We start from the raw sequence: 26,584 nt of genomic DNA, 5'->3' as shown, positions 1-26,584 counted from the left end.
CATCATACATAGACTTGAAAATAAGATACAACTTTTCTGGTAAAAATAAGCAATTAAGGATTGCTCCACAAAAGTAGATGTGATCTTGTTAAATTTCATTTTTTCATCTTGAAATCGATCCACGCAGCAAAAAAAATCATTTGCAAGCCAACGCACAATGGGAAAAAAGTGCACAAACTCAACCCCTACCAAATCTATGGAAATATATTTTCCTCTTGTGAAAATGTCCGAAAAATCGATTGAACATAGTTTCAGATTTTATTAAAAACTGCTCGGTTTTTCCGGATGTATTCACATAATTTGCTGAATTTATCAAAAAAAAACTGACTTAAGATATATTCTAATTTCTGATCCAAGAACGTTTTTTTTGCAATTATTTTCATCAAAATTAATTCGTTTTTTTTGAAACACCGAACACTGCTTCGACAAAAAAATAAAGATTCAAGTTTCTCCTATATTTTTCTGGTTTTGTTCGAATAATAGAATAATAGATTTTGCTCTAATTTGTCCGGATAATTCCCGGTATTTGTATTTGAAAATTTCGGTTTTCCCTAGTTTTTGAGAAATAATTTGCCATGCCCAAAAACGTGCTGAAAAATGCCGGAATGCATAATATAAAATCCCATTGCTTTTGACACCACTCGCCCTCGTTCACTCAGACAATAGACTGAGTCGATTTGGGGTCATTCTTGAGTTTCTTCAACCCTGGTGTCATAAAAGCTTCGTTTTGAAACAAAACTCATCCATGATTTTTTGCAGAATTTTTAAGTGACGTTTATATGAGTAAATTTGAACTTTTATGTTTGTATGGAAAAATTGAATATTTTGAAAAATCAACACAATTTTTCTTTCTTATTTGGAGACGAGCCTGCTTATGGTTTTTGTGCAAATTTAAAAACTTTTCAAAGGAAATTTACCGCTGAACAACTTTGTCGAACGTTATAACTTTTTATCTTATTAGACAAAAAAGTTATTAGCTGTTTATCAAGGGTATGTCTTTTGGAACTGATAAACCATAAATTCAATCGACACCACTGCTTGTGCCCTACGAATTATTGCATTAAAAGTGGTCATGCAATACCTCGCTAGGCACCCAGCAGTGGTGTCAATTGAATTTATTGTTTATCAATGCCAAAAGACATATACCTGTTAAACAGCTAATAACTTTTTTGTCTAAAGATATACGAAGTTATGATGTTCGACAAAGTTGTTCAGCGGTAAATTTCCTTTGAAGAATTTATAAATTGGCACAAGAACCATAAGCAGGCTCGGCTCCACAGAAGAAACCAAAATAATGTTGATTTTTCAGTACAAAATATTCAATTTTCCCATACAAACATAAAAGTTCAAATTTACTCATGTAAACGTTACTTAAGAATTCTGCGAAAAATCATGGATGAGTTTTGGACCAAAACGAAGCTTTTAAGACCCCAGGGTTTGAGAAATTCAAAAATGACCCCAAATCGACTCAGTCTACTCAGACAAGCACGCGCATAGAATCGCTCGATCAGATAAATATTTTTATTTTGTTGAAAAAAATATCAATTTCAATATGAATAAAAACATCATGAAATCTGCCACCCTATCTTTTCACGTTTACTTCATGCCTATCCCTGGTGCTCATTCTTGTTTATTATGAAAATAAAACAATTCCTGTGGTAACTATGGCAACTATGATAAAGCGGATAATGCACTATGAGAGATAGTCATTCAAGCAAGCGGAAAAACTTATGATAATTGGAGTTTTGATTTCATTACCGCTATGGTTTGTACTCCGAAATTATCGACGTTTATCGGTAATTTTTATTAATATAATTAAACAAAATTTACTAGGGTAGAAGCACTAGTTATTGAACAGGTACAAGATATTGAACACTAGTAAAACACTAACCAATTAAAACAATAATATACAGTTGAAAAATGAATTAAAAATTGTTGTGCCACTGTGGAAGCATTTTCTACCTCTGTTCAAATTTTTATCAAGAAATTCGGACTATTAAAGCCACAATCCCCGAAACTAGAATATGTGTTCAAATTTTGGGTTGTATTTCGACAGGATGAACAAAACAACCTTTTTTGATTAAGATTAATGACAAATAAACGTCTCAGATTATAATATGAGTGTTTTCAACTAAGTCTTTTTAGATGATTTCTGGACAGGCCCGTGCGAAGGAGCCGTCCTTGGGGGGGGTTTCAAAATTCAAATTTTGCCATAAATAATAACAATTCCAAATATATACAATAAATAAAGAAATAGATAACTTACTTAGGATTATCACACAAACTTAAAAATAATAAATTTTACTGATGAAATAAATTATAATTTTCAAAACAAATCAGGATGAATGATTCAAATCAATAGGGGAGAATGAGGATACTTGATCCCTGGGGATACTTGATTCCTTAGCTATATCTCGAAACTGGAATGTCTTACAAATATCAAATGTTCTAGAAAAATGTGCCAAAATGAGCAAAATAACAATGCTTGTAGTTTAAAATTTTTCAACAAAATAATTGTTTGAGTAATTGAACTTTGTTTGAAAAATTTCACAAAATGTAACTTGAAGATCTTTTTTCATAACTTTAAAATGTTCCTTACATGGGAAAATTTTGAAAAAAATATTTGTTCCAATGCATCAATCGTTCGAGCGTAAAATGAACTTCATAATGCCATATTTTCAAAGCAATGGAAAACTCTCAACTTTTTTCAGAAAAAGTTTTCTAAAATGTTGATTATGGGTACAATTGATCCCCTAGAGTTGGGTACAATTGATCCCCCTTTCAAACGGCATATTTTTCTTCTGAATTGATCGTTATGATTGCTGATTACGAAATTACTAATATTTATCCAAAAACTTATATTTATTAAACAATTATCTGATAAAAAGAGCAAAAATAATTTATTTTCTCTTAATTATGAAAAATAGCGCCCTTAAGTATGCAATGTTATTAGCGTTGAGACAAAGTTATAGAATTTTCTTCATATGTCTGCTATAAATTGTGAAATGAGAACAAACATGACCGAAATAGTCAATTAACATTCTATCTTGGGGTTTTGTTTGATTTTTATACAACGATTAGGGCTTCCTGAATGAAAGATCAAGTCTCCTTCAATAGCGGATCAAGTCTCCCCTAACTACACAAAAATCGTAATTTTTTTACTCCCACGAAAATGCTTCTAGTTCATCAACGGGTTCAAGTATCGTTCTAATTTTTGGAGCATAGAAACTTGAAGTTACAAGCTGTCTGAAAATGTCAAAGACGGCGAGTTACTAAATTTTTCCAAAAAGATATGGTGAAAATAAGAAAAGGGGATCAAGTATCCCCACTCTCCCCTACTGTTTGCGGTAAGTCAGTAATTTATCAAAATGATGGTCCATATTGTGAACTAGAAATTTGCTTGATAATAAATTCTAAGCAGTCAAGTTTTTAAATTGAAATCAATATTTCCAAAACACCAGAAGTTTCATGAAAATCATAGTTTCGAATATAACTTCGGGAACAAGAATTCATGCACAGAAATAGAATACATAAAATATAACACCATATTAAATAAAAATGTGCATTCTCAAAAAAATATCAGATTAGGTTATGAATTATCCGTGATAAAAAATTGTTAGAAAAATTATAATGATTGTTATTTACTATTCATTATATTTTACATTTCTTTTCTTTATTGTTAGTGGAGGAATTGATTAATTAATTCCGCTGTAGTATCTGGAATTCGAAAAATTAAATTAATAACGATTTGAAATGTGGATTCTCGATTATGAATAAACCCATTTGAATTAAGGAGAATTCATTCAATAGTTCATAATTGAAATTTATTTGAAAAAAGAAAGTATTTGATTTTATTGCAAGACTGCCAGTGATCAAGGTAAAAAATAAAACCTTTTCTTTATTAAAATTCTTCGAGTTATTAAATAAAAAGCTAAAAAGTTCTGAACTTCAAAATAATAACCATGTATATTTATAATAAAACATGTTCAATAAAACTGAGAAATTACAGATTGAAAAATGATCAATAAAAAATTGATAAAATGAAGATATAAATAGGGGAGAGTGGGGATACTTGATCCCTTTTTCTTATTTTCACCATATCTTTTTGGAAAAATTTAGCAGCTCGCCGTCTTTGACAATTTCTGACAGCTTGTAACTTCAAGTTTCTATGCTCCAAAAATTAGAACGATACTTGAACCCGCAGATGAACTAGAAGCATTTTCGTGGGAGTAAAAAAATTGCGATTTTTCTGAAGTTAGGGGAGACTTGATCCCCTATTGAAGGAGACTTGATCTTTTATTCAGGAAGCCCTAATACTTGTATAAAAATCAAACAAAACCCCAAGATAGAATGTTAATTGACTATTTCGGTCATGTTTGTTTTCATTTCACAATTTATAGCAGACATAACAAGAAAATTCTATAACTTGGTCTCAACGCTAATAACATTGCATACTTAAAGGCGCTTTTTTATAATTAAAAGAAAATTAATTATTTTTGCTCTTTTCTTCAAACAATTGTTTGATAAATATAAGTTTTTGGATAAATATTAGTAATTTCGTAATCAGCAATCATAACGATCAATTCAGAAGAAGAATATGCCGTTTGGAAGGGGGATCAATTGTACCCAACTCTAGGGGATCAATTGTACCCATAATCAACATTTTAGAAAACTTTTTCTGAAAAAAAGTTGAGAATTTTCCATTGCTTTGAAAATATAGCATTATGAAGTTCATTTTACGCTCGAACGATTGATACATTGGAACAAATAATTTTTCAAAATTTTCCCATGTGAGGAACATTTTAAAGTGATGGAAAAAGATCTTCAAGTTACATTTTGTGAAATTTTTCAAACAAAGTTAAATTACTCAAACAATTATTTTGTAAAAAAATTTTAAACTACAAGCATTGTTATTTTGCTCATTTTGGCACATTTTTCTAGAACATTTGATCTTTGTAAGACATTCCAGTTTCGAGATATAGCTAAGGAATCAAGTATCCCCAGGGATCAAGTATCCTCATTCTCCCCTAATGAACTCCAAGCTTTGTTATAAATATTGAAAGGAATAAAAATTAAGTTAACATTGGGCATTAGAATTTAACTTTTAAGTCGCTTCTTGAAATTATTTTAGAACTTTCTAAAGATAAAATAAAAATCATAATCGATTGAAAAAATGATATGAAATAGTGAAAATTAAAGAAATAAATTTCAAAATTTATAAATTTATGAGTTTATAAATTATCAATTGAAGTTTTATCGTTCTAAATTTCAAGCTCTGAATATGTTGTCGGTTTCAATTGAAATATCGGGTCCTGGAAACTAATTCCAAGAAAATTAAGTTTTCAGAACACAAAAATTCAGAATTAATTAAACATAAATAAACTTATAAAAAATATTTCATAAACTTTTAATTGTATTTATTTTATAGAATTTTTTTGTTTGATTTCAAAAAACTGCTCCAACAAAACTTATTGATGGATTTTAATTGATAACTCAAAGAAACAGCATTTTGGTGCCAATGATTGAATGATTGATTTGGTAGATTTAAGCGCGCCGAAGTATTTGTTTAGTATAAATTTTATTCAGTTAAGAAATAATATTTTAAACATGATGATGCATGAGTTAAATTCTACAGTTTTGAAAAATTTGGAAAGTTATCATTACAAGTATTTCTGACATTACTAAACAATGTTTTGAAAAAAATTGAATTCATTTAACAAAATTTGTTCAAACCTGTAGAACGATTAGTTTTTTTGCTTCAAAAATATCTAAAACTCAATTTGATTTAAAACTTTATTCATCGCTTTTGAATGTGATATTGAGCATTTAGAATAACAATAACACGAAATAAAATTGAGATTAAAATTGGTTTCTTGAAGAATATTTCATATCAGCGCGATGTTTTGTAAATCAAAATTTTTAGTAACAAAGTAGAGGATACTAGTTTTTAGATTTTGTTTTGATAACTCTGATGACCATCATGAATCATGATACATGGCTTCCAACTTGTTAATGTATAAAATTAGTATTCGATGAATTGATTTTGATGCTGAAATGATTGGTTTCAAACCTTAAGTTTGTTTCGTTACACTTCTTAATGAAAATCCATTCTAAAGACGAGGTAGTGATTTTGAATGTCTAGTTTAGAGTTTCTAAACAAAATGGTGATTGAATTGCAAATCGAAATTTACAATTAAAAATTAGTTTTAATTCGTGAATTTGGTAAAATGAAATGTCTCAAGTCTAGGGTGAGAAAGTATTAATTTCCGCCGGAGGCGAGAAAAATTTTGTACTTTCTTGTTAACACCTATTTAACACCTTTTCAGATCAAGTAGTTTCCCTTTACTATGTTGAAAATTTTACTTGGAAAAAATCTCCATGGGGGGGACTTACACCCCCAAAACCCCCCAGTTCGCACGGCCTTGTTTCTGGAAGAGTGGCATTTTCTGGCTATTTTCTTAAAATTTAACAAATCAAAGTGTTCAATCATTGGATCACAGAAAACGCCAATCTTGCAGTACTCGTTTCATAAAGAAGTGCATGTACCAGTTATTGAACAAACATTGGTTGTTGTTTGTAAATATAAACAAACTGCTTCTTGGTTGCTAGCTCAACCAAAATTGCCCCTACAAAGCATACTATCAAGCAAAATACCCCTAAATATATACAACGATATTCAATGGGGCTTATTCTGCGACGCGAGTGACGTGCCTCACGAAATTTCACTTCTTCGTCCTGACTCCAGAAATTGCTTTAGCAAAGAAATTTGTGTATCGGAGTTCTGAAGACCGACCACGTCACTCGCGTCGCAGAATAAGCCCCAATATTTCCGCGTTCAAATAATTAGAACATTGCCCGTTCAATATTTGGAATATTGCGTTCAATCATTGGGACAAAAGCAATTTTGAATAAAAAGGCTTAAATTATAACTTCAAAACATATTCCCGCGAAAATAATATATCGACTCGAAGCTGAGAAACAAGTTTAAGCTACACTATCAAAGTTTTATTCGAAAAACCTTTCGTTATATTTTATTGGCCACAAATGCGTTGAATCCCAAAGATGGTGTTCAATATATAGGGGAGAATGAGGATACTTGATCCCTGGGGATACTTGATCCCTTAACTATATCTCGAAACTGGAATGTCTTACAAAGATCAAATGTTCTAGAAAAATATGCCAAAATGAGCAAAATAACAATGCTTGTAGTTTAAAAAAATTTAACAAAATAATTGTTCGAGTAATTGAATTTTGTTTGAAAAATTTCACAAAATGTAACTTGAAGATCTTTTTCCATCACTTTATAATGTTCCTTACATGGGAAAATTATGAAAAAAATATTTGTTCCAATGTATCAATCGTTCGAGCGTAAAATGAACTTCATTCAATATGGCATTTTCAAAGCAATGGAAAACTCTCAACTTTTTTCAGACATAGTTTTCTAAAATGTTGATAATGGGTACAATTGATCCCCTAGAGTTGGGTACAACTGATCCCCCTTCCAAACGGCATATTCTTCTTCTGAATTGATCGTTATGATCGCTGATTACGAAATTACTAATATTTATCCAAAAACTAAAATTTATCAAACAATTGTCTGAAGAAAAGAGCAAAAATAATTAATTTTTTCTCAATTATAAAAAAAAGCGCCATTAAGTATGCAATATTATTAGCGTTGAGACAAAGTTATAGAATTTTCTTCTTATGTCTGCTATAAATTGTGAAATTAGAACAAACATGACCAAAATAGTCAATTAACATTTTATCTTGGGGTTTTGTATGATTTTTATACAAGGAATAGGGCTTAATGAATAAAAGATCAAGTCTCCTTCAATAGGGGATCAAGTCTCCCCTAGGTCCAAAAAATGACGCTGGTGAAATTCTCAAAAAGCTCCAAATATTGAGATCGGAACTGAACTTTTCATAACTTGTTGAAATATCCAAGTAAAGCTTGAAAAAAATCTGTCGGACCTAAATGATCTCGTCCAAAAACTTAGATTATTTCTTTTTTTCTTTTTTTTTCATTATCGCATGCTTTATCTTCTTATAAATGACTCTGAAGCCTCTCAACACTGTTTCTTCATAGAGATTAACGTTCACGTCAATGTATTGTACGTAGAGGTTTTTTGTATCAGTGATCTTAAATTTACTTTATTACTTTTTTCGAACATACATATATGTTAGACTTCCCCAGATTTGTATAGGAAATTTCAAGCATGTGAAATGTTATGCGCTGCAGGCTTAAATTGATCCTAGGCCTAGTACAAGGTTTCATGCCAAATTTGGGCCAGATCGGATCACGGGAAGAAGTCGCTCAACGAGCCGGAACATGAACATGAAAAGGAACATGAAAGTCCAATTTTTCATAAATAACTTTGGTCCCCTTCGGACGATTTCTTTTGAAAACAGTTTTTCTTAAAGCCTAAACTATATCAAATATTTCATCTGAAGACTGCGTTTCTATTTGACTTATGATAAAAAAGTTATTAGACTTCAAACATGGGGTAACTTTTTTCAGGGTGATATTCATCACTGTTAATGCTGCGTCAGAATGTTCGAAGCAGTGTCTCTCATTGATAGTGATGAATATCACCCTCTAAAAAGATAGCTATTTTTTAAGCTTAATAACTATGTTATCTTAGCTCGAATCGAAATGCAGTCTTGGGATGAAATTTTTTTCATAGTTCAAGAAGCTTCAAGAAAAACCATTTTCAAAAGAAATCGGCCGAAGGAGACCAAAGTTATTCATGGAAAACTCGATTTTCATGTTCCTTCCGAACAAAATGTCTCAAAATCCTATACAAACTTTAGGTTCGTTGAGCGACCCCTTCCCGTGATTCGATATGGCTCAAATTTGGCATGAGACCTTGTAGTAGGCCTAGGATCAATTTAAGCCTGCAGTGCATCACTATTTCAAACGTTGGGTCATTTGAGCACTCTAATATATATCTTTGCAATTTTTGTTCATTTTTCAATATCTTAGGAATGGGAGAGTTCTAAAATACGAGCTTTTCTTAAACAAAGTGTCTTCTTTCTATATTTAATTGAATTTTTTCCGAACACAGTGCCATGTTTTGTTGATTTTTCTGTGTTTTCTGTGCTACTTTGATCATGAGGTTAGACAGCTCTGTGCGCTAGTGGTGACTCCTCTCAAAAAATAGCTTTTCCCAGTTATCTATTCGTAAATTCTCAACTAAAGGAAAATAAATTTTCGGCTGAATATATCTGTTAAAGCCCGTAACTAAGTTTCATCCTAGTGTCCAAACCTAATGTCTCTCAAGAAAACATAGTTATAGCCTGTAAAATGTATGTCCTTTGGCATTGAAATCAAATCAAATCCTTTGGTCATCAACACTCGATGACCTAACGTGTGTTTTGGTTACACCAAAGCCTAGATCAAGAAAATAAATTGGAACGCCAGACCTTGCACCTTATATCCAAGGAACTACTGCACCTATTTCTACAAACTATACACCATTGAATAACTTGAAGTAACATTTTTTTTATCATACAATTTTATTATTAGTTTTAAGCGTTTTGATATCGAAATGAGGAGTTTGTTGCATGGCAACCAAATTTACGTATAATTTTATTACTTTAAGTAAGAATCAGTTGGTAGTTATTCAATTTTTTCGTTTATTCAAAATTCGGTATTCCAATTATTTCAGGTAAATAATTGATTACACATGACTCACAAATCAGCATTCAATGTTCCAAATTCCATAGACTTTCAATCTCATTGATTCATTTTCATTTAAAGAAAAACGTTTTCAACATTTTCCGTTCCAGTAAAACTGTGATTTTCGGGTTGAGAATATTAAGTCACTTAATTTTATTTGTTGTATTTCCAGAAAAAAAAACAACAATTTGTAGATCATTCTTCCAACCTCTGTGAAAGGATGAAATTTATAGTAACAATGCGACAACATTAAATTTTCCAATTGGCTCCCCGGAACTCTCAGTTTGTTTCAAATTGCCACAATTGTACTGACAGAATGGCACAAAATTGGGACCAATTTAATGCATTTCGGAATGGATTTTCTGTGGTTGCGTTTTGAAAGCAACAATCCCACATCCTCCCACCTTCCGACCTCAAATGAATTACCTTTCATCGTTTCCATTTTTCATTTAATCAACGACCAATTGCAATGGGCTTCTGAAAACCGGGACCATTTGAACAAATGCTCAATAAACACTCGTTTGTCAGTGACAACTTTTGATGTGCAATCCATAAATTTTACAAAACGCATTAAAATATTATTTCCATGAAGGTCACTTGGAATGAAAAAAAAAATGTCAAGCACAGCTTAACCACAAATGATTCGAAGCCATTTTCAGTAAATTTTATACAATCATACCATGGATCAATTCTTCGCCCCCAACAGGTTAAAACAATAATGTTTTATGCTACTTGAATTCGAATCTATCATCATACTAGTATAAATACAGAACATTTTATTACCCAGACACTTTATTTAGTAATTTCTATCCCAGCACACATAACAACACATTTTTTCTCATCGCAGGAAAAAGTGTGCGAAACTCTTCAGCAATCCACTTCATCCAAAAGCAATAAAAAGAAGGCAAGATCAAATTTTCTGACCCATTCTTATCAAACACTAGACTACAAGCACCAGATCAATAAAAAACATCTAATGATAAAATCACATCAACTCTAGAATTTGTTAGCAAAGCAATGCATTCACTGCCAGCCAACAGTTACAGTCTTATCCACTATTTTTTTAACCTGCACCAAATTTTCTAATTTATTTTACCTTGATTTTTTTCATTCTAATTTATAAGATTGGCTTCGCTTTTCAAAACTACTATTCAAATCACGGTCAATAACTCATTTCAATAAGAACTATGCAGATCCTGGATATTGGCATAGACTTCAATAGGAATCTACGCTATCGAGGAACACAACTCTTGTTGAATTGAGTTAGCCTCAACACTGATTTTATTCAATTAAAAATAAATAGACTGTATTTTTCAAGTTTTTTTCAATATTAAACGTTCGACTGACAGAGTAAACAGAGAAATTTAAGAGTAGTATTAGTAATTAGAACAGTACACATTGTGTTTATAACTTGCACACTTGCTGAATATTTATAAAAAGAAGTTACGCGAAGAAATATTCGAGAAATATCCCCAACGTTTAAACTTTTGGTGATGGATAATAATCCACTTCCCAAAAAAAAAAAACCCATTCCACATACTCCTTTTTTTCAACTCAAAATTGAGTTTGACCAAGGTTCGAAACATAGTTCGATTTTATGAACTTAAAGTTAAGTTCACTTTTTCCTCGTTGCGATAGTTCAAAACGGAGTTCGAACTGCGAGCTCCAAACTAATCCCCCTTTCGTACCATTTTTGCTGAACCGCATTTCGGGTAAAAAAAGTTCAAATTGGAATTCGGCTGTCGAACTTAGTTTTGAGTATACTTGTCAGAACTTAGTTTTGCGATTGCCCAGTCAAACTCAAGGTTGAGGACTGCCATTGACGTGCTGTTTTGGCCGTGGTCAAATCATAGTTTGATCACAGGTTTGATTGTATGAACTAAAGTTGAGTTCCACTTTTCCTCCTTGCGATGGTTCAAAACGAAGTGCGGACTGCTTGCTTATGCTTATGCTTATGATACGTACACAGCCAGATCTTGTCAGCATCCCGGTGAATAGTAAAAATACATTTACTATTCATCTTATCAAGGCCGGGCCCACTGTGCAGTATTGGACGCAGAGACGACTGGAACCAGGGGAGGAAGAAACGTGGACAACAGTACCATACGTTCCCATGTTTATTTAATATTTATTCGTTGGGAGCATAGATGCTAAGATATTTCTATGCTCCTTGGTGTTGGGCCTTGCGATTCTTCCTTCAGGGGATGGAAATGAGGTTTTTCTACATGGAATCCAAAATTCAACAATACAATAATTAAAGAAATTTCTTTAATCATTATACACTGTTAAGTTCTGGATCCCTGTACCTTCATCTCAGGTCATCGACCATGGTTATAGCGCCATTGCCCGCTTTTGAAAAGATTTGAAAGAGCAGAGAAATTATTAATACAGCACTGAAATCCTTAGAATTTTTCCATTCTAAAAGATTTCAGCGCCAAAAGGAATACATACACGTTATGACATACTAAAAATATCAAAAGCAAAATTCTAAAAACAATTATTTATGATTAGATTTAAGAACAATGATTAAAACAACGTGTGTTGCGCGCAATACATAATATCATTAGTTGTGCGTAATGTTTCCAGTATACATATTTAAACAATTCGGTTGGCATCTACTAGAATTATCAGATTAATAAAAGGTCACAAAATTATGGAAAATCAAGTGTCACGTTGTTCAGCTGTGCGATAAAAGTAGTGTTTAAAAATAAAACCTATGAAAATGTCAATGAGAAATATATGCATACAGTCAAAATTCAATTTTTTCATCGACGGTATGAATTCCATTAGGATTTGTCTATGCATCGTGTGACCAACATCTTTTAACTAAGTGTTGGTGAATCTCGTTTTAAATTTTTTTTTTCTCCAGATTTCAGCTTTTTTGACTTAATAGCATAGGAGATTAAAAGCTTAAATCTGAGAAAAAAGCTTGAATCTGACAAAAAAAAAACCTAAATCTGAGAGATGTGCTCCACACGGATTGTATATGGTTGCCGGGATCTGCGTTCCACATAATGGTGAACAGTGTGGTATAAAATAAAGCAGAAAGCGGAAAGTAGACCGGCTCAAAACATAGCAAGACAGATGGATAGTCACACAAAAGGCAAGTGTTTAGGGTGTCCATTCTGCGGAGCTCTAGAAAACTATAAAAAATAATTATTGGATCGCCTTAAAAATTCTTGAACAACACTCTAATCTAAACCACATTAAAACACATAATTCATCTTTCAAGGTGAACTAATGAAAATTATTCTACTCTACTTAGCTTTAATTTGGTAGTGTCAGCATAAATGTGAAAATCCGTATGCCGTCCATACAGTTGTCCGATTGATGAATTGAACCATTCTATTAAAACGGAATCAAACCAGAAACACATCACAGCAACCATACTTCTTTCTCCGATTTCACAATTTCTCTTCTTTCCTAATTCATAACCCATACACATACACGAAGGCATCACAAAAAAATGTCAGGTGCCATTTTTAAAACATAATTTGTGAAATTTTCAAATATTTCACATCAAAATATTCCTTCAAGGGCAATGCTAAGCTAACACTCTTTTCTATTCCCAACTTAATGATAATTTAAACATCAAAGAACCACTGCCCTGTTCACTTTTTGACTTCGCGTCATTGCCAAATACAATCACCGACCGCAACAGTTTCTGTTAATTATTTTCTTCCAAAGGTCATTTCCTTTTCATTGAACCAAAGCTAGGTCACTTAAAATGATTGATAAAATTTTCGTGTTTTCAAAACACAAGGAAACACAGCACAACCCGATTCCAACGAACGACCAGGAACGCGACGACTAGACGGGAGAACGAGAGAAAAACGACCGCCCACGACCAAGGCTCAACTCCTGATCTGGTTAAATTCACTTTGTTTGAAAAGAAAACTCAGAAATAATCCTTCATTATCCATTTGAATTCAATTTTTAGGATAATTTTCTTTAAACGCAAGGAAAATTGACACGAGCGAAAAAATACGACCGCACTCCACCAAGGCTTGCTTAGATCTCAGTTCAAAACGAAGTGCGGACTGCGAACTAAAACTACTCCCATTTTTCTTTCGGCGAAGGAGCGAAACTGAGAAACTAATTAACTTAAAAATGGAACCCGCTTTGTGTATGTTGAAGTGAAAGAACTAAGCGAGTTCGGCTGTTGAACTGCATTTTGAGTCTACGAATAAAGGCATGGAAAAAGTTCAAATTGAAGTTCGGCTGCCAAATTCTTAGGTTTGAGTATTCCAGTCAGAACTTACAAGCTCCTTTATTTAAACTCAAAATTAAGTAGTTTTGGTTCAAAACAGCACTTCAGTGGCAGCCCCTCAACTTTGAGTTCGACTGGGCAATCGCAAAACTAAGTTCTGATAGGCATAATCAGTACTAAGTTCGGCAGCCGAACTCAAATTTATCGTTTTTATTCGAGGGGTTGTTTATTTTCAGGGAATTAAAGGATGGCACATTGCATTGCAATTACAGAGCTGTGGAAAGTTTTGACACTCCCGGTCAAAACTACAAAGAAAACTTTCGAATGTTACTTCCCACGGGAAAGTTCAATTTTTAATCCATAAGGTCAAACTCAGCTTTGTTTCCTCGCCGAAGAAAAAAAAGGAATCAATTTTTAGTTCGCAGTTCGAACTCCGTTTTGAACCATCGCAAGGAGAAAAAATTATACTTAACATTAAGTTCATAGAATCGAACTATGTTTTGAACCCCTTCCATACTTAATTTTGAGTTAAAAAATTGGTTGCAAGTGAAGTGCTGTTTTGAACCAAAAAAACTAGATTTTGTGTTTAAAAAAAGTAGCGTGCATGTTTTTTTTGGCAAAAAGTTGCTTTAATGCAAAATTTTTTAGGATCTTGGCCTCAACTTCAGTTCAAGTTCAGTATAAATCTTCAAATTGATGAAAAGAAGCTTAAACCTTCTGTGTGCAATTTTCTGCAAATATTGCTTACATTCATCCAAAGAATAGCTGTATCGAATTACTTTTTTTTCTTCTGAAATATCAAATTATTTAATGTATTTGTAACAAATGCTAAACATAACATCGTTTGAACGCATATTTAAAACAAAAGCGGTCATTATGGAGATATACAAAAATCCACCTGTGAAGAATTTTCAAAAGTGCCTTTTCGTATGTAAAAATTGAGAAATTTGCTTTCTCAAAATAGCTTAGCTAGTGAAAATGCAGCCTTGAAGCTTTCAAAATTATTTAACATTACTTTACAAATTCTTATTGGGTAAAACTCATTCTAAAACGTTAGGTACATCGAAAAAAAGATTGCATTTGTTGTTTAAAAATTCTTCGCACAATGTAATGGTTGGTATACAGGACTTCAAGCGGTCAATAGCTTTGGTAGTTTTCATTTCTGACACCTAGTAGGTTGCTAGAATACACCATATATTCATGAACAAACAACCCTGGTCAAAAGTCCTAACTGAATTAATCTTTAACAATCTTTCACTTCACACCACATAAGCTTCGCAAAGTCACTTAAACATCGGAAAAATACGAGAAGAGACCACCATTCTCTTCAAAAATTTTACAACATCAACAACATAATGGGGCAAAAGACGATTCACACTGTGTAAGCTTATGGTCCGGTCGATAAATTCTGTTTCCTAATTATCAGACAGATCTGTTAAGCCACGACAGCGACTACACTGCTAAGCAGCAAAAGAACACAACCTATAAAAAGCATTGTTCAGAAATAAATTTGTTCGAGCTAATATATCTGTTCTCTGTGCCAAAACATAGTAAGTTATCAACCATTTTTCTGAAGTAAGTAAAGTGTCCGCGATGAAATTGCCACACACAAAACGGATTCGCTAAATTCGAGTTTTCATCCAATTGCCATCAAATTTTCAGGGATTGAAAAATAACTATTAAACTTCGTTTTACCTTTTACTCGTATTTTATTTAAAGTCCATAAGCAAATGCCCGCACCTTGGCCTTAACCCCGGCCGTAAGAAAACAACAATCTGTGAATCAACCGTTTTTTGCATATAAACCCATACTTTCTTCAGTTCCTCGACTGTCTTCACCGCCTTAGGTCGGTGAGGAAGTTGCTGCTTCATAATTGCCCAGTACTTCTCGATGGGGCGAAGCTCCGGAGTGTTGGGAGGGTTGAACATTTTCGGCACGAAATTGACCTTATTGTTCGCATATCACTTCAACACGTCCTTGGAGTAGGTGCATGAGGCGAAATCCGGTCATAAGATTGTTGGGACGTTGTGGGCCTTCAGGAGAGGATGCAGCCGCTTCTGGAGGCACTCTTTCATGTACACCTGTCCGTGGGTCACGAAAGGTGCACTCCGCTTCCCGCACGTGCAGATGGCTTGCCAAACCAGGAATTTATTCGCAAAATTTGGACATCTTCTGAGTGCGGACATGCTCCGGAACGCTGAACTTATCCTTGGCCGTGAAAAACAGGTTGCCGGGGATCTGTTTGTAGTCGGCCTTCACATATGTTTCGTCGTCCATGATGCAGCATTCAACTTTCGTCAGCATGTTGAGGTATAACTTCCTGGCACGGGTTTTGGCGGACTTGTTCTGCTTCTCGTCGCGATTAGGGGCCTTCTGTACCTTGAACGTTCGAAGCCCAGCCTTAGTTTTGGCCTTCTGGGAAAAACTTCGGCTTAGGTACAGTTTCTTAGCCACATCCCGAACGGAGGCGTTCGGGTTTCGGTTGAAGGCCCCAACTACGCGGTTGGAATTTTTTGTGTTGAACGGAATAATTTTTTCTTCTATTCTGGGCTTCCGATCGGTGGTCAATCGATCCTCGAACCGCTTAATCACTCGCGACACCTTGGAATTCGCGATTCCCTACGTTTTAGCGATGGAACGATGCGAGAGATCCTTGTTCTCGTGATGAATGTGCAAGATTTAATCACACACGAGCTGTTCTTTTGACTCCATTTCCATCATTGCCACTAAATATAGCATGCTTGTGATATTGCTCAGTTGGCAGGTCAGTAGACTCCCGAGCCGATGTCCGTTAGTTCGAGCCCAAGATTAAATATTGAATACAGTTGTACCGGATAAGTTTACCAAAAAAATGACACAGAGATGTTTAAATGACGTTTATCTACACAAAGAAAGAAACGGTCCGCACCTCCGGTTATCTCCTCGCCTATTGGTTTCTTTACCGTTAAAAATTCGTTTCTACATGGCCTTCTAGTGATAGTCGAGGGTTCGAATATCCTATTGAACCAATAGATCATAACTCGATCGTATGTTGGTTGGTCATTATTCTATACGATGTATTAAACGGGCCATAGACTACACCACATTTGTACAAATGCGATGAAATTCTATGAAATTTGCCTCGTGTAAAGCGGGCCACAGACTACACCACATTTGTACAAATGCAATGAAATTCGATGAAATTCTGTCTCTGTGAATACGATTTGCATGGTGTATCACACTGCTTGAATGACCGCAGAATCAAACAATCGTCGTGGAATCATCGAATTTGCTCAAGCCATTTGTGTAGTTTATGGCCCGCTTAGGGCACTGCTTGAATGAGCGCGCAAACGGTTTGAATGAAATCGGTCGGGATTGATTTTTTTTGTACAAACAACGATCTGTGGCACGGTGTATGGTGCTGTTTGTACAAATTTCAGGCCATTTGCTCAGTCCCAGCCGGGGTGGATTTGTTTTTTTATGCTGTTGCTGTTTTCGCCAGCAATCGTTTGTGTTCGCACCAAACAATCGTCGTGGAAAAATCGAATTTGCACACGCCATTTGTGCAATGTATGTCCCGCTTTAGGAACTCGCATCCTGCGAAGCGCTTTGTAAATAACTTCTCCTTTGCGAAAACCATTTCGAATCGAGCAATTGTTAGCTTTGCTTTGCAACGTCTACCACAGATCTCCCTTTCCAAAAACCGAACAGTCTGTCCGACAGATTTTTCACCTTTCGTGTTTATCATCAATCAGTTGAAGATAAGCCTCTCTAAAAGCTTGCCCGGACTATCCAACGTATGGATTTGTATGATGCTGGATGCCTTGTCTGGCATCATTTGATGCAAAATATTCGCGGGCACACATGAATCTTATGTGGTGCGTTCAAATCAGTGTTCCATAGTTCCTCACTCCTTCAAGCACTCATTGTAAATGGCAACTCTCCAGATCACTACCTTTCTCTCGTTCATGGTGGATTAAAACGGTTCACTGCCTTGACGTTTCATTTGGTTCCTTGGAACACGTCATCTGCTTCAACGAGCCTCTTTTCATACCCGCCTTTTCAACTCCCGATGATCTATTTCTTCTCAGGTTTCGAGTTTTCTTAACATCCCTAGTTCTTTTGGTTTTATTTAACTGACCTAAAAATTGCCATCCGATCGACACCCTCATTCACTTAAAGGCGAGACTCGCCTTCAGCGGAGCTTCTCCATAAGACCCACCAGGTTGTTTCCAGAACCGCAAACAGTCACCCTTTTAATTTTTCATTCATGGCCTATTCATGTAGGTTACTCTTACCTTATGAGTAATTGCCAGCGCTGTGATCGTCTGTATATGATCAAATTTTAAGGGTGTACAATTTCGTTAGACAGTATAGTAATCAAAAAGGTAGAGGGGGAATGTAAGTAAATATCTTGGCTTTATATTTACAAACATTTATAAAACACGTTACGGATTCTTGTTTCCTTCCTAAGATTCAATCATTCTATCAGTTTCAATCAACAGTAGGACAAATTTATCATATGAAAATATTGCAGATCTGTCTGAAAATTTTATCAACTACTCACGTATGGGATTATTAGGAGTAGTGGCTCACAGTCATCTGTTGTTATTCATTTACACATAATTTCCCAAAAAAAAACCGACCATCAGGTTACACTTGTAAAAAAAAGAACACAATAACTGCCTTCACAGCGCTTCTCAGTACAGCGGTCAATGCAGCGGCTTGCAAACACGAGTAGCCTACACATGAAAAATATAGCCAGCACTCAAAAAAGCACCAACAGTAGCAAATAATGCATCGCAAATGGAACACGACAACAACTTTCAACATCACACCTCCAGCACGCAATGAAAAATAATACATCTTCGACACGCTGCAAAATGTAGTCTAGCTGTGTAGCTTCAACAATCGTGAATCAAGAAAACTCTCAAACCATTGGAACAAATCGTCTACAAAATCCTCTTCTTTTCTTTTTTCTCTTTCTCTGTACCTGTCCTACGTAAAAAAAAATTAAAAAAAATCGACCATAACCTCATTCTGTTTGAATTTATTCGGTTTGAAACGGCGTTAAATTCTTTCGCTCTGGCTGATCTTCAATTATGACTGCAGTCAACGAAGCTTGAGGCCAAGTTGTCCAATATCAAGCCGCTGGAATTGCTGACATATACCGCTACTTCAACATCACGACGCAGCAGCACGGCCGCAGGCTTTCAGCGAAGTTTCCAGAAAAGCCAGAAGAAGGCGCTCAAAAATTTGCGCAAAAGTTTTAAACTTTGAATCGTTCGGAACGGTCGAATACAGCATGACCGTAGAATTAAGTTCGAGTATCGAATGATAGAACAAGCTAATGATGGACACAGCAAAGGTGAAGCTACTGGAACAGGTCAAAACGATGTTACAAGCTGGTGGACCACTTCCCTCTACGGCTACAGCCAGTGCCATTGGCCATGGTCTTTGGTTGCCATCCCACTACTGGGACGATTGGCCGCTCAAGTGAAATCCGTCGTCGAATCCTGTTTCGGAACTCGTAACCATACTCATCAATACCGCGACGACCAGAGCGAAAGACTTCAGTATTCTCTGTGTAGTGCTGTTTACGTGTAAATATTTATGCTTCTACTAGTGATAGAACAGAACTTATAGAGCAGCGAAAACTCTCTCCCAAAATCTTCGACGACATTGCTCTCGACGGATGCGAATTTCGACCAATCCGTAAACTCATTGACTATCATGTTAACATTTAATAGTAAACAAGTTTTTGTATCATGCAAGCGACAAAAAAATTGTTATATCAAGTCAAGTCAAAAATTCAAACCGTACCAAGTAAGCTACAGTAGACCCGTAACCCGTAGCCGATAGATTTACTTTTTTTCTGTAGTAGCTAAGCATCATGACCTTGAAACTGCTCCTTTCGCTATAATGCTTTTCTTATCTACAATTTTAAAAAAAATCATGGCCTTAAATGCACCGCTCTGATTCTACTAAATGTTCTTCCACTATCCTTGTTTATTACCTCATAAGATCATCACTATCGAAACCATTCTGTTACTCATCCTCATCTTTTCGATAGTCCAATCTACCAGTTTTCCCTTCTAACGTTTCTCTGTAGAAAATACCACGATGGTAACTTTTCCCACCCTTATCTTCTGTCCTCGCCATACAGTTTTGTTCACCGAAACCATCTGTATATTTTCAGATTCTGAACACCAAAAACTTCAAATCAGTACTGGAAAAAGTAGCCAAAAACCGACCACGATCCTCTTCCTTGTTTAGCGTGTACAATGATCGTTAGTACAGTAGCACCTCGGGTGGTCCGGCGGCCGAAAATGCTGCCGGTCCCAGCTCGAGAAAGTCCATTTTCTAAATATTTTTCGGAATATCCCCATATTTAATCGAAAAACAAATATCAAACCAATGTGTAACTTGTAACAATCAAAGCATGAACAACCGAAACGCCAACCAAGAGAGACCAAATCGATCAAGTTGTGTGATTTTAAGTATGGACGGGAAACCGTTGACAGTTTTGTAGAGTCAGAGAGAGAGAGATAACGCTGTCAAAACCCGTAGAGATCCGTTCCGTTGTCCGTGTATTGAACCGAGGTAAGACCTTTTAGGCCATAAAGTGTGACCCACAATCACACACATCCACAAACTGTCCGTAACGTTCCGTATCCATATACATAGCAGTAGACTCGAGAAAGTAATTTGATCGAACCCGTTAACTCCCCGTAGTAATTGGTCCACAGTCTCTCTAGAACCAGTAATTTGAATCACTCAATCACACGGTAGCGTCACCACTTTAGCGTAAATTAGAGAAACAGCAAAAATAGATTTGTTCAATGCTTGTTACTTATATGCATCCGCAATCGCTTGATAGCTGAACTGCCATGCATCAACTAATTGCCGATTGCCATTGAAGCAATATGATAGGCATTGAACAGAGCTAACTTTCCGGTATCAATTGTTAAGATTGTACCTTTGATGGCCTCCAATTCTTTCGGAAAGTACGTGTACTAAATTTCAAATGTTGAAATCTGGTTCACTTTTTCAAAGTTTATCCATATCGTAGATAACGTTGTTTATTTCACCCGTAGCAAATATCAGAAAGTTTTGTTTACCATTGGTCTTGGACTTAAATTTCCAACTGTGTAATGTTGAATTGGTATCGCTTTATTTGGGCTTCAGCCTTCGTGAAAATCTTAAACAATAACTATTCGTTATAATTTATTGCGTTGTTGGACCCAACCGTAATGGTACGTTCAATAGGAGTAGGATTGCGTTTTAAGATCAAATCCTAGTAGATTGAAGTTCAGTTTGTGTAAGAATAAGTGTTAAACGTTATTCAATACTTAATAACATGAGCTTTATTCGTTTTGTATAGCTTTTAACCTGGTAATGATTGTTTTGCATGTTGTGTTAACCCCCTAAATAAAACAGAAATAAAAAAATTGAACCATCTAAATTAAAATTCGTCTACACCTCACATACCATATGCACGAGTCATTCGATAAAAAATTCTATCCATTCATCAAAGATCAACACAAAATTGGTTACTGAAATAGAGATTCTCGTTTGAACAATATTTAGCATCAATTATCCGGGATCAGGTAAGAAACACTGCATAAAAATGGTTTCATGTAAAGCTAATTCTAACATGCCATTTTGAGACTAATTATGTTAAATAATGGCCACAATTTTCAATTAATGCAACCGTACAAACAGATCGTTTTGCAATACCACAAAACCAAAAGCCATCGAATGAAATTCAACCACCACTGTCATCGAAATCCACATTGATTTTTCCCCCAGTTTGTTGTTTCTTCACCGGTCAACAAATATTTACTGGAATAAATTAGAAGTTCTAATAGTTTTAAACTACAAATCAAATACTCACCGCTTTGAATTCGAATTGGAAATGTTAGCAAACAAAAGCATTTCACCAGTTTCATCAAAGATTTTTCATCAAGGTTTCTAAATTATCTTTTTTTTATAAAAAATAAACAAGGTTTTAAAAAAAAGTTCAAAAAAATATTAATTTTTCTTCCTCGTAGACAACCAATCATAATTATTGAACAAAGTTTCGCCAGCCAGTATCACCATCAAAGCTCTCATGGTGCAGCACTTACCCACCTTACCTAGCTTGTCGCAATAATCCAGCCAGACAATCAGCTTGAATCTATCATCATGCCACAGCCAGCCAAGCTGTACGATTGAGGCTTCCCGGACCGTGACAACTGTTGATATGAAAATAATATTTAATTATCACTCATATTGATTGGATTAATACTAGCTGCTGCTGCGTAATTGAATGTTTTATGCACGATGTGTGCCACTTAGCGGACACACAGACCGCGAGTGGTTGACCGTTAGGTAAGGTTTTTTCTGCGTAAGTTTACTTTTACTAAAACATCAAAGTTTTATGACGACGAGCTAAGGTGTATTTTCTGGAAAAATGCAACACTTTGTTTTGTGAATAACTTTTGAATGCATGGATGAAAAATGACAATCTGGTGACAATCTGTCATTTTGTGGATTTTTAGATAGCGTCCAATACAGAAGCTCATTGACCAATTTTTTTGGGCAAGATCGAGAAAAATCGAGGAAAGCTCCAGCTGGAGACCTAAAAACAGCTGCTGGATATCAACTATTCAACCTAAGTTCATACGGTCAATCGTTTATTTAGGAGTCTAAAAGTGAGCTAAAATTTGAATTAAAGTGAAGATGATTGATTCGATGAAGTTAAGGAATGTTAGAGGTTTTATCAAGCGCAATTCAAACATTTTAATAGGAGAATTTTTTACAGATGGTAAAGTGTCTCAAATAAAATTGTAATATTAATCAATAGGGGAAATGATAAACAAAAGATCAATTTTTCTGACTGGTTTCGTCTACTTGACCAATAAACAGGCTTGACATAACTTTCACAAGGTAAAAGAGCTGCAAACCGGTGAAATAAACAAAATACGGTAGTCAAGTCGGTCGCAAAATATTTGGACCGCTCATTTCGTAGTGTACAGCAAACCACGTCTCGACGACTCGATGGTCGAGTGGCTAGCGTGGTATGACGGTAATCGCTGGTCTACTGATGACATGGGTTCGATTCCCATCTCGGTACTTGGTGTTAAATGTTAATCTTAAGATGACCACGTCATTTCTTTAAAGCTAAAATCGGCTTAGACGGTGTTTGTCTTTTAACAAGCTCTTTATCGAGTACCTGGTAAGTTTCCAGTCAAAAGTTTTACGTGGACTAGTCTCGCCCGGATGTTCCGGAGATAAACAAGAAGAAAAAATTGAAAAGTTTAATGTCTAGTTCTTGAGGAGGCTGATGATCTGTCGAAGCTGCAAATCAGTCGGTGTTTCATAACGGTTGGCAAGATGAATGGCTAAATATACAAAAAAGACTGTCTCCAAATGCGACCGGTTTCTCAGCTCAGCAATTTAATAACTAGGTCCCACAACTTATTTATATACTTTTATTCGGCGGGATCTGGAATCGTACCACTACGCAAAAACAGTGGTGGAGTGATAAAAAGTCAATATGTTGTTTTTTTTTTTGCTGAAGGAGAATATCCGGCTCAATTTTTCATAACTTATATAAAATTCAAAATTTCGATTGATTAATTGAAAGTCAAGCTTCAGGAAACAGAAAACGTTATCAAAAATAGCCTTGATGTAGAAAAAGGGTGGTTCATAGAATTCATTATAGATGGCGCACGTGGTGCCGAAAAATTAAATTCGAAAAACTTCCTCATTGGACGCTATTTTGGAATCCGCTTTACAGAACGTCACAAAAAATTAGCTTTCCTGACTTCGTACCTTTCCGTCTTCTCTGTGAAGAGTATGAGAGGTTGATGATCAGTAAAACTCACCAGTCGACAGCCTGATGATCAGTAAAATGTTAGGTAAACGGTTGAGACACAAAGCAATATATTATGGAATTCCATTGGCTTGTTATCCTGCAATAAATCATTCTGATTTCTGTTGCTGGGCTCAACCTGGAACTGCAACACTTCGTAAAACAAAAGACGAATATGGGAGCTATACTGTAACCATCGGTTCTCCCAAACTGCTCAGTCGAGCAATAACCCCCCTCCCAAGCCTCAGGGTCGGCAACACCCGAAATTGAGAGTCAAGAAAATACCTTAATTTTAAAGTTGGAACGCTTTTCACCCCAGACCCTATCCCCCCAAAAAGTTTTTGTTTATCCTACCTTAGGGTTAACGTTATCTCATCCGAACGTTGACCAGTGGAATAGACAGCGTGCACCAGGCTGGGTTCGGATATGGTACGATTGGTCCACGAGGTTGTAACGATGGCTAACTCAGTCATCGTTAAGTACAGGGTCGGCTTTTCTTACACAAGGTGGAAGTGACGATTCCCAGAGTGTAGCGAAACTGGTTTGGGAGGCCTATGAACCGGGAATTTCTGGCATACATACTCAAGAGGTCTTATTTTACATTTTATGTGGGTTTATTGGGTTGCAATGTTCTTGGGAAAGGGTTGTTAAAGTAACATGGGTCTTGCGCTTTCCGATGAGACAGCTGTCCGGCTTGGCGTGGTTGGCACGTGTGTATATGACGACTCCATTACAGGTGCCGACGATGACCAGCGGTGGGCAAGCGAGAAACCGCGTGGAGAGATGACTTGGCAGTGGGTTTTCCCCGGCAGGTTGAGCTGCGGGTGCCCCGTGAATACTTCGGTCCCCTTGGCGGTCGTAACTGGTGTAGCTAAGTACATGTTCGGCAACCAAGAGTGAGAGCCAGCCTCGAATACCCGGAAGGTACGTTAACACTCGGATGCATCGGGAACGGAATACAGGAACCGGATATACTTCCTCTTGGCGCAGCTCCTAGTAGCCCCGACGGTACCTCACATCGGATGTATGGAGCCACCGATGACCCAGGTTGCCCAGTGCTATTAGGTTTTGTCCGAGCGATAGCCGAAATTTGTACCAGTGGGGACGGAACACGACAACCAACTTGACCTTGGACGCCGCCTCCTTTTTGTCCTGAAACCGTTGAGCCCTCCGATCACCCAAATCTTCCGCAAACTTCCGGTGTGCGAAGATCTGACTTGGTGGAGAGCACGTGGGCTGGTGTTGTTACCCACTCGAGCCGGTGCATGGTACACAGTGCGAGCCGAAATTTGCGTCTGATCGCTTTGACGGACTTTTTTTTTCCTCGCAGACAGTGTTGCCAATCACACTGCGAGACTTTTTCCCAACCTTTTCTCCAACAGCTGTCATTCGTTGTTGGGGATAGGAATGAGGAACGAAGGACCTTGGAATCCAACTCAAAAATTTGTTCTAGTTTCCGGTACAGGAGCCCCACTATTTTCTTGTTACGGGGTGCCTCCCCCCCCCCCTCCCCTCTGATGTTCTTATTACGGGGTGTCCGTAGCAAGGTTAGGGTCACATTTGGGCCAGGTGACTCGTAGTTTGTAGTGTACCTGGTTCCACCTTGGGTGCTGAAACAGGCACGAAGACGAGTCTATCGACGTCAAAGAGGGTCGTCGGTCTGGAGTTCTCAGGCGTGCGAGGGCAAATCTTCTCGACCGCAGTTGCCTGTGGAGTCCCTATTAGGCACGACTTCCGCTGATAACTCACCGCCGCACAATGGTCCAATTTCTAAAAAAAAAACTCGGCAAAAAGTATGTTTTCAACATTTTTGCCTCTGAAACTAACTGAAATTTTTCAATAATCCTATTTTCACTGGAAGTATCCTATTATTTTCATATTTACCCGAAAAAAAAATGATTTCAAATTTTTAAGGAAGAAATTGAAAAATTTTAATATAAGCTTAGTTTCCAGTGTTAAAATTTTCTAACAGATTGCTGCAAAATGTCTCATATCTTAGAAAAGTTCATTGGAGCTAAAATCCACTCAAATTTAACACAAAGAAAATTAAATCAATTTGAGAAATCTCGTTTTCTGCCGTGTTTTGAAAGTTATTTAAGATAACTCAAGAAAACTTATAACTGACTAGCTGATCCCATACGAACTCCGTTTCGCTTTAAATTTAGAATATGTCATGAACAGATTGAATGAATGTAAATTTACTGGCATTTTCCAGTTGTAAATCCGAATGCATTTTTAACCAATAATTGCAAAAATATTGAACACGTTATATGTACGATCACTTTTTCTGTCGTTTGCTACTAAATTTGAAATCAAGAATCAATTGACCGTGCCAAAACACCTCCGTTTATGAATTTCACGTAACTATTGCAAAGCAAATTCGACAGTTAATAAGACCCCCTTTTTTGTCGTTTGATACACATATTGAAATCAGAAATCAATTGACTGTCCCAACCCCAATAAACCGTGTATAAATTTCGACTCGATCGTTGCAGATCGGTGGCCTCTTTTCCGAACTTAGATCTCTGAAATCGATTATCCTTCCTTCAAAACTCCCGTGTGCAAATTTTCAAACCAATCCATTGGGTAATAACGTCAATATCGCAAAAAAAAACCAGTGAATAGTTAATATGGACGTCTTCTTTGACCGACCCCTGACCAAAAATTGGATAATTGGAATCAATTGTTCGTCCTTGATAATTTCTATATGCAAATTTCTTTCTCAATCCGTTGAATGATAACGACAATATCACATAAATATTGAAAAGTTGATATGGACGACCCCTTTTGCCGACCCCTTCCACAGAATTCGATACCTGGAATCGATTGCTTGTCATTCAAAACTCTCGTGTACCAG

The 26,584-nt window shown here is 35.9% G+C and overlaps 1 protein-coding gene across 7 annotated transcripts in view; it reads left to right on the top strand.

The window, feature by feature from the left end:
* LOC129758711 (SCY1-like protein 2) overlaps window positions 1-26,584 on the top strand; it is a 248,924-nt gene that overhangs the window by 191,092 nt on the left and 31,248 nt on the right. The window contains exon 20 of one of the 7 annotated variants that reach the window (XM_055756310.1): window positions 18,981-20,471. The exons of 5 other annotated variants lie outside the window; for them this stretch is intronic. In XM_055756310.1, coding sequence (XP_055612285.1) covers window positions 18,981-19,148 — 168 coding nt within the window. In that variant the 3' untranslated portion in view covers window positions 19,149-20,471. The remainder of the gene's footprint in view (window positions 1-18,980; window positions 20,472-26,584) is intronic. One more of the 7 variants, XM_055756312.1, reaches the window with a different exon arrangement.

Source organism: Uranotaenia lowii, chromosome 3 (genome assembly GCF_029784155.1).
Source record: "Uranotaenia lowii strain MFRU-FL chromosome 3, ASM2978415v1, whole genome shotgun sequence".
In the NCBI taxonomy this organism is placed as follows: Eukaryota; Metazoa; Arthropoda; class Insecta; order Diptera; family Culicidae; genus Uranotaenia; species Uranotaenia lowii.
This window is presented reverse-complemented; position numbering and strand designations above follow the sequence as displayed.